At 39.5% G+C, this 9207-nt stretch overlaps 1 protein-coding gene across 1 annotated transcript; it reads right to left on the bottom strand.

Moving 5' to 3' along the window:
- Positions 1 to 7955: 7955 nt before the first annotated feature.
- On the bottom strand, positions 7956 to 9207 carry LOC115107462 (homeobox protein Nkx-2.2a-like). Its single transcript, XM_065009429.1, has 2 exons — positions 8964 to 9207; positions 7956 to 8500 (listed from the first exon to the last, which is right to left on the bottom strand). The coding sequence occupies exons 1-2, from the start codon at positions 9205 to 9207 to the stop codon at positions 7956 to 7958; spliced, it is 789 nt and encodes a 262-aa protein (XP_064865501.1).

The following is a 9207-nucleotide window of genomic DNA, read 5'->3' as shown; positions in this document are numbered from 1 at the left end:
GACATGCACCCTTGCTGAATAAACTCTGACTTCTATTTTGTTAATTGCATCCGGAGATCTTCTCGTCAGGGCCATTCTCTGTGTTATCCCTACCTACCTTGTGTGACTCCCCACGTAATACCATTAGAGTTTCTAGAAATAAAGCTGTAGGAAAAATATAATTTCTTACTTCCATTTTGTCCAGTTTTTGAGGTTAACTTCCTCGCGCTAAACTAACCTTTCATGAACCTTGACAGAAGGTGGGAGAGCCGCATGCCACGTATACACAGGGAATGTAGTTCAAAATTCAGATTTTGTCAAGAACACCTTGAATTGAAGATGCTGTTTTGTGAAACTCTCTATTCTCACAACCCTGGTTCATGTCTGTATGCAGTATGACATAGGTCTACTATGTTTGCTAGAAAGATCTCGATTTACCCTCCCTTTTTTCCATTTCCCGTTTTTCAATTTCTACCTATTACTCTGTCTCTGTCCCTCATTCTCTCTCTTCTCCATTTAATCCCCTGATCTTGTGAAGAGCAATGGGACAAGCAGCTGTGTTCCGGGGCTCTTGGAAAGGCAGCCACTCAAGCCACTCACAGGAGGGATCCAGACCACCTGGCTCCTGCCCTGGCCAGCCCAGCAACCAACTCCCAGCCAGAGGAAGAGGGGGGAGGGGGAGGGTAATCGTTGACCTCTTACCCACTAATCTATGAAATCTATGGACAAAATACATTTAGAAGATGCTCTTATCCACAGTGACTGACAGTTAGTGCATTCACCTTACGATAGCTAGGTGAGACAACCACATATCACCGTCATAGTAAGTACATTTTTCCTCAATAAAGCTGTTATCAGTAAAGTCAATGCAAAAAGAAAAGAGAAGTGCTTATTTGGGATACTATTTTGAGTGATAGGGTTTCAAACATTTTATAGGAATTGTTCAGTTAGTGATTTAAATAGTTCACCTTACATGCAAGTTACAGCACTGACATCTTTATGGTGAACAAGAGGTGAAAATTCCCCCTACATTGCCACCCAGGTATATTCAGTCCAAAATAAAAGCCTGGGGCTGTTGTGTTGTTTTTAATTTACTTAAACCTTTATTTAACTAGGTAAATCAGTTAAGAACAAATTCTTATTTACAATGACAGCCTAACCCGGAAGACGCTGTGCCAATTGTGCACAACCCTATGGGACTCCCAATCACAGCCGGATGTGAGGCAGCCTGGATTTGAACCAGGGACTGCAGTGATGCTTCTTGCACTGTGATGCAGTGCCTTAGACCGCTGCGTCACTCAGGAGCCCCTGAGTGTTGTGTCGTGTTGTGTTTTGTTGTGTCGTGTTTTGTTTTGTTGTGAGACATGCGTTCTATCCAGGCTACATCCCAAATGGTACCCTATTCCCTATTTAGTGTGCTCGACTTTTTACCAGGGCCAATAGGGCTCTTGTCAAAAGTAGTGCACTATGTAGGGAATAGGGTGCCATTCGGGACATATACGTTTGCCTGTATAGACTGTGGCGTCGGTCAGATTCCTCGTGAAGAGCTCTTGAGAGGGAGTGGACGACCAGCAGCCAGGCAGCCAGGCAAGGCCACACTTAGACGAGTAGACAAGATTTCCAGAGTGCCACTGTGCCATGGGATTAACATCTGTGCCACTGGCTGCAGGGAATGAAACTCTTGTACGTCCCAAATGGCACCTTATTCCCTATATAGTGCACTACTTTTGACCAGGGGCCATAGGGCTCTGGTCAAAAGTAGTGCTTGGTCAAAAGTAGTGCACTAATGTAGGGAATAGGGTGCCATTTGGGATGCACACCATGTGCTGCTCCAGGCTCACAGAGCATGTCTGTCTGTGGGTATGAAAGAGGTGGAGAGTGCACTGAGGAAACAAGGGATACTAGCCATTGTCCAGGGGAGGATGGATGACGGTTCACAATGCTCCTTCCTGAGGATCTGAGGTTGAAGGAGGCTACTGGAGTCTGCAGGCAGCATTCTTTTACTGGGATACAATGGTCCTTCAGCTCAGGGTTGTCAAATCAACCATTGTATATCACTGTATAACAATTCTATAGGATAAGGCAGCACTATTATCCTTATCAGGAAAGTCATTATCTAGCGTATATGTTATTTATTCTTCCTGCGAAGGATGAGCATAACCCAAAGGACATAGTATGGTTTCAGTGTGGTTATCATTCTGGATCATATATCAGAGGTATAGTAGGTGTTTCAGTGTGGTTATCATTCTGGATCATATATCAGAGGTATAGTAGGTGTTTCAGTGTGGTTATCATTCTGGATCATATATCAGAGGTATAGTAGGTGTTTCAGTGTGGTTATCATTCTGGATCATATATCAGAGGTATAGTAGGTGTTTCAGTGTGGTTATCATTCTGGATCATGTATCAGAGGTATAGTAGGTGTTTCACTTCTTCACCGAAGGTTACTTCTTCATCCCCCCACTGTGTAGGGGAAAAAATGAACACAAAAACATGTGCTTTGTCTTTGATAAAAAAGGGAAAACCACACTTGAAATGGTTATGGTTTAAATCAATAAGTAAAGAATGCTGAATATGTGGAAGAGTTACAGTCAGGACTGGAGTTCCTACAGATGTAGGATCTTAAATTGAGACAGTTTGCCACAGTAGGAAAATAATCCTGAATCGGCAGGAAATGGGAATTATTATGTGGATTATAATTAATGGAATTAGTTTTGTAGGGGTTGATACATTTTTCGTGAGGGCAAATCAAGTCTGAAATTACAAAGTCTTAAAAGTATTTTTAAACCTTGAATACACTACAAGTTCTCAGCAACAGAAGACAGATTAAATTAATATCCTACATCTGTAGTTTTGTCAGGAGGAACAGTGCCTTCAGAAGGTATTCACATCCCTTGACGTTTTCCTCCAAAAATGTGTTACAGAGATGTATCACTGGCCTACACACAATAACCCATAATGTCAAAGTGGAATTATGTTTGAAAAAATGTTTACAAATTAATAAAAAATGAAACGCTAAAATGTCTTGAGTCGATAAGTATTCAACTCTTTTGTTATGTTAAGCTTAAATAAATTCAGAAGGTGGCTTCCCAAGTGGCGCAGCTGTCTAAGGCACTGCATCACAGTGCTAGAGGTGTCACTAGAGCCCTGAGTTTGATCCCAGGCTGTGTCACAGTTGGCTGTGACCGGGAGACATATGAGGCGGTGCACAATTGGCCCAGCGTCGTCCGGGTTAGGGAAGGGTTTGGCCGGCCAAGATTTCCTTGTCCTATTGTGCTCTAGCGACTCCTTGTGGAGGGCTGAGTGCCTGCAAGCTGACATCAGTTGCCAGCTGTATGGTGTTTCTTAGCTTCTGGGATAAGCGAGCAGTGTGTCAAGAAGCAGTACGGCTTGCTCTCCATCTTTGCTTCTCCTGAGTCCGTACGGGAGTTGCAGCGATGGGACAAGACTGTAACTACCAATTGGTCAAATAAAAGTTCAGAAGTAAAAATGCACATGCGAAGTTGCATGGACTCACTATATGTGCAATAATCGTGTTCAACATGATAGTGTTTAACCTCATCTCTGTACCCCACACATACAATTATCTGTAAGGTCCCTCAGTCGAGCAAAGAATTTCAACCACAAAGACCAGGAAGGTTTCCAATGCTTTGCAAAGAAGGGCACCTATTGGTGGATGGATTTTAAAAAGCAGACATTGAATATCCCTTTGAGCACGGTGAAGTTATTAATTACACTTTGGATGGTGTATCAATACACCCAAGTCACAACAAAGATACATGTGTCCTTCCTAACTAAGTTGAAGGAGAGGATGGAACCCACTAAGGAATTTCACCGTGAGGCCAATGGTGACTTTAAAACAGTTCCAGTTTAATGACTGTGATAGGAGAGAACTGAGGATCGATCAACAACATTGTAGTTATTCCACAATACTAACCTAAATGACAGTGAAAAGAAGGAAGTCTGTACAGAATAAAAATATTCCAAAACATGCATCCTGTTTGTAATAAGGTACTAAAGTAAAACTGCATAAATATGGCAAAGAAATGATCTTTATGTCCTGAACACACATTGTTATATTTGGGGCAAATCCAACACAACACATCACTGAGTGCCACTCTACATATTTTTTATCATAGAGAGGGCTGCATCATGTTATGGGTATGCTTGTCATCACCAAGGACTAGGAAGTTTTTTTAGGATAAAAATAAATGAAATAGAGCTAAGCACAGGCAAAATCCTAGAGGAAAATAATCTGGTTCAGTCTGCTTTCCAACAGACACTGGGAGACAAATTCACCTTTTAGCAGAACAATAACCTAAGCACAAGGCCAATACACTTGAGTTGCTTACCAAGATGACATTTAATTTTCCTGAGTGACCTAGTTACAGTTTTGACTTAAATCGTCTTGAGAATCTATGGCAAGACTTGACAATGGCTATCTAGCAATGATAAAAAAACAACTTGACAGAGCTTGAAGAATGTTTTTAAGAACCCCTGAAAAATAAACAAATAGTCATACAGATGTTGTCACTGCATGTCACTACCATTACCCTGCACACACACCATTACACCTCCATCAATGCATGTAGGTTCAAATATCACTAGTAAATGAGAACATTCTTGTGTATTCATCCAAGGTACTTTGCCCAACTGCTCCCCTCTGTGGACAAACCACTCCCCTAACAGCTCTCCCATGTGCCCCTGCTGCCTGTTCTAAACTGAATGAGGTGAATGTTGAGCAAAACAAGAATTTTACAGACACTCTCATTTAACTGTTATTTGTCTGTTAAACTAGTCAATGGATATTCGAACTCTTAACCTCTAAACATGATTAGATTTAAATAGATATGATCAAAATACATTTTGAAAAAAATATCTCATTAATTAAAGACCTACACCTTCCTGTAACAACAACTGAGGGGAAAAAACATTTGTCTAAAATGCTCAATGCAAATAAATTAGATTACAATTATTAACTGCTCAAATGACAAAGTCGGTGTAATATTGGTTCTGGGAGCAGGTAAGGGATATCCAGTATAGCCAGTGGTTATAATACAAATCCCCTGTGAAGACTGTAGGCATCTTTATCCTTTTTCATTAAGGCATATACTGCCATCTTGTGGCGAAAAATACTACATAGTTGTTTGATGCTCAGCTGCTGGTTGACTTATTAGAGCCCCACATTGGAGGTGTCATTTGTTCATTTAAATAAATATTGCCAAATTATTAATTACTACATTTAGCTAACATTAGATGGTTAATCCAGAGATTCTTACCTTTGCCTCAATTCATCAGTCTCGTCCCGATCATGGCATTTGTAATTCTTTATGAGACTCACATTAGCAGCTAATTAACATTTCATTTTTGGGGGTAAATACAGGTGAATATATTGATAAAAGACACCTTGTCCTAATGAGATTTACACAGTTATCAAAACTTACAAGCCTACACTAAACACAGCCCCTATTGGAAGTGTTTCTAAAATCCCCTGTGGGAAAAATGTATGGTGGAAAAACAATTGGAAGCATTTCCCTGTTTGACCCCTGGGTTTTATGGGTATTGTGACTCATACTGGGGTACTCTTTAAGGAATGCAAGTAACATTATAGCTTATAAACCTATTATGTATTATTTATCACTTCAAAGTTGTGCTTGAAGTGCATGATGAGTGTACAGTTATCCACTGACTACAACATGTGTTTTAGAAAACTAGAGTGAGTACAGATATTTTATGTGCAAAGTATCTGAAAAACTGGTTACAAATATTTAGAGAGAGAGAGTAAGAGAGAGAGGGAGAGATGGAAAGAGTGGGGTTGCACAGAGGAACCTTAGGATAAGGACCCCCCCCCCCTCTGAAAAGATGCTGCATGAATTTGTAATTATTTTCCCCCTTGGGAGGTAACAATGGGATGTTTGAAAGCAGACACAAGTTGGGTTTTATTAGGGGTCCCTCCCCATCCCCTCCACGAGGCCAGCTGTCCACACGGAATACAACGTGTCCAACAAGGGTCACAAAAGAGCCAAGTGACAGCCTTTACAAAACCTCAGATACTTATTCCTTATCCTTACTGAGAGATGAGCTGACCAAACCTCCACAGCTGAAATAGGAACAAAAACCTCCACAGCTCTCCATCCACCACTGCCACAACATCCCCTCTCTTTTCCATGCTGTGCAGCTAAACATGCACAGATGCACTCTATTCTATAATTGGGGGTTTCTTTGTGAATTGATAAGCAATGCAGTTCTGTGAGAAACTGAGTGAGAAATAATGTAGTTTCAATTGTGTTTATATTGACTATAATGAATTTGTTGCAACAGGAAACATTATTCATAGGAATAGAGAATGTCAAATGGGTCTTTTATATAATTACAACATAGGATGCTTCTTATTGTCTAACTTCAGAATGTATTAATATCCATACATATACAATCCTATAAGCCATACACAGGGTTGGGTAGGTTACCTTCTAAATGTAATCTGTTACAGTTACTAGTTACCTGTCCAAAATTGTAGTCAGTAACATAACTTTTGGATTACTGAAACTCAGTAACGTAATCTGATTACATTCAGTTACTATTAGATTACTTTCCCCTTAAGACGCATTAGAAGAAGACAAACATGTATGTTACCAATTGAACGACTTCTATTGCAGGATAAAAATGTAAAAGTTTACATTGCTGGCCGTACATGGATGTTACATTTTACTTTATGGATTGGTTATATAGGCTTCTTCTAACCCATCACTTTCTACTACATACATACATTACTACTACATAAAATTAAATGATATCTTTACATTAATATATATAATTTATAAGTCCAAAAACTGTAGCAACTACAGATTTTAAGTATATCAAAAGAGTGCGAATTTGAGCATGTGTCCATTAGGCCTATGGATGTATTTCTTTCCAGCACCATTGGAAGACATAGCTTGGACTGTAGCCTACAAAAGTCCATTCCTGCTCTTTTCCCGCGATCCATCAAACACATTTGGTGTGTCGTCATAGGGGTCTCTGACCTCTGGTTACACTCGCTCAGGTGGAACAAACTTAAACTTGTATATTTTTTCAATGCTGATTTAAATGTCATTGAGAAAACAGAGAAGTGTCAAAAGATTTTTTTCGCAAACATCCTTTCTGAATTTAAAAGTAATCCTGGAAGTAATCATCAAGTATTCTAGTTTTTCAGAAGTATCTGTAATCTGATTACAATATATGTTCTTGTAATGTAACAAATGTGTAATCCCTTACATGTAACGGATTACACCCTGGCCATACATCCTTTTTCAAACTGGAAACGCAAGGAAAATATAGCAAAATAGTCCTATTTGTTGTAGGCACGTGCATAGGGCGTTTTTACTTCTGAGAAGACTGTGTTTGCAATAGAGATTCACTTCAGGGTTGTTTCTATTTTTCCTCTGTGATTCAATAGCAAATCTGCCCGGAATTAGATACAGGAAAACATAAAACATGTTTTGCACGATCTGCTACTTTAAAAAAGGGAACTCGTATTCATCTAGTTTTGTGCGTAACTGTATCTATACGCATATAACAATTTTAACAAATAATAAACAAGTTACCCTAAATTAAGTGTCTATTCGATTCCCCTTATTGGACCTGTATAAAAGTAATTGAATGTAGTTTAATAAATGAATAATAACCACATCAAACTGACAAAGGTTTATTCACGGCCATAAATATATAAGTTAAATAAACAGTACACCAAAAAACATAAATTAATTCATAATATGAGCACTTTACAACAGACAACATTTATTTATAACATTCATTTAGCAAACATTATAAAACTAACGGAATCTCACGAGGCGTAACATCGTCCAGACCTCATGGGCCATCCCATTATCAACTTTGATGTGAGTAAAATAGAGAGAATAATTTCAATCCAAATCAGGAAAAGTTGTATTTATATTTTTCGAATCAAAGTTATTTGAAGTAGGCCATGAAGTAGACTTCTACCAAGTCCATTGGTACATTTGCGCCAAGTGATGCAGACTGGGCAGTTGTGACAATGCGTCGGGGCTGTAGTGAGAGCGCATATGCATGTGATGGAGAGAATAGGCGCTATACGCCGAGAGAGGTATTCCAGCCCTGAACGAGGCCTCAAGTTCCTGAGTTTTGCTAGTGTCACACGGTTTTCCATCCCGAATCAAAACCGGAATTGCCACCCGTCTTGGGGACACGAGATGAACCATTTCCATACCCTTCTCAGCGCGTGCTCTTTTCATTTTATACCGGTGATTCTGGAACCAGATCTTCACCTGGGTCTGTGTCAGTCGTAGTGCGTTGGCAAGGTGCTCCCTCTCAGGCGCAGAGAGATATCTCTGTTGTCGAAATCGTCGCTCTAGTTCATATGTTTGCGCTTTGGAAAACAGCACCCTCCTTTTCCTCTTCTTTCCAGAGTCGCTGCTGTCAACTGCGGTGTCTTTGTCGATATCTTGGGATTCGTCAGCGGAGAGCTCTGGAGATTTGGGTTCGTTTCGAGAATCAACTGACAAACCTGTTTAAAAAGAAAAATCGTCGGTTTGATTATTATAAAAGATGGACAATAAATACAGTGAAAATATATTTAATATTCCATCATAGCCCATAGTTAATCTGAGCAAAGAATGGAATATATTGAAGAGATTACCTATATAATCTAAAACAATGGCCTATTGGTGACATGGGCTAAACTATGACGATTACGCGTGGATAATTACGCAAGGAGACTTGCATTAAGCACGTATAATATTACACATTCTGATTACGCATGAATAAACTACTTTAAGAGTAGACTAATAAGTTAAACCCATAAGATATATGCCCAATTAAAATATGAAATAGTGAAAACGTTAATGCAAAGGTTTTTGTTTTCATTAATGGCTTATTTGATAACTAATTGAAAGGATGATATGACTAGGAAGTGGACAAATCTATTATATACCTAGATGATTATGAAACTTTTTTTAAGAGCTACTCACGTGAATATTGGATGCTGTTGGAGGAGGCAAGCCATTTTGAGTAGGAATTACCACCACCATCACACAAAAGGCTATTATAGGGCACATTTCCAGCGTTTTCTAAAGATGGATTTTGCGTCATAATCTCACTAGTTTCCTCCTCGTTCTCATCCTCGGTCTCCTCCGTTCCAGAACCTCCATTGGTGTCAGGAAGATCCAGAAGGTCCTTTACAGAGAAGCCCACCTTTGTGTTGTTGAACGACAT

Source organism: Oncorhynchus nerka, linkage group LG24, assembly GCF_034236695.1.
Source record: "Oncorhynchus nerka isolate Pitt River linkage group LG24, Oner_Uvic_2.0, whole genome shotgun sequence".
NCBI lineage: Eukaryota > Metazoa > Chordata > Actinopteri > Salmoniformes > Salmonidae > Oncorhynchus > Oncorhynchus nerka.
This window is presented reverse-complemented; position numbering and strand designations above follow the sequence as displayed.

What these genes read in the sequence shown, in the direction of transcription:
- LOC115107462 (XM_065009429.1), bottom strand. Translation starts at nt 9,207, where the DNA reads ATGTCGTTCAACAACACAAAGGTGGGCTTCTCTGTAAAGGACCTTCTG. An exon ending in CAACAGCATCCAATATTCAC is followed by an intron (nt 8,501 to 8,963) that starts GTGAGTAGCTCT and finishes CTTTTTAAACAG; the next exon opens with GTTTGTCAGTTGATTCTCGA.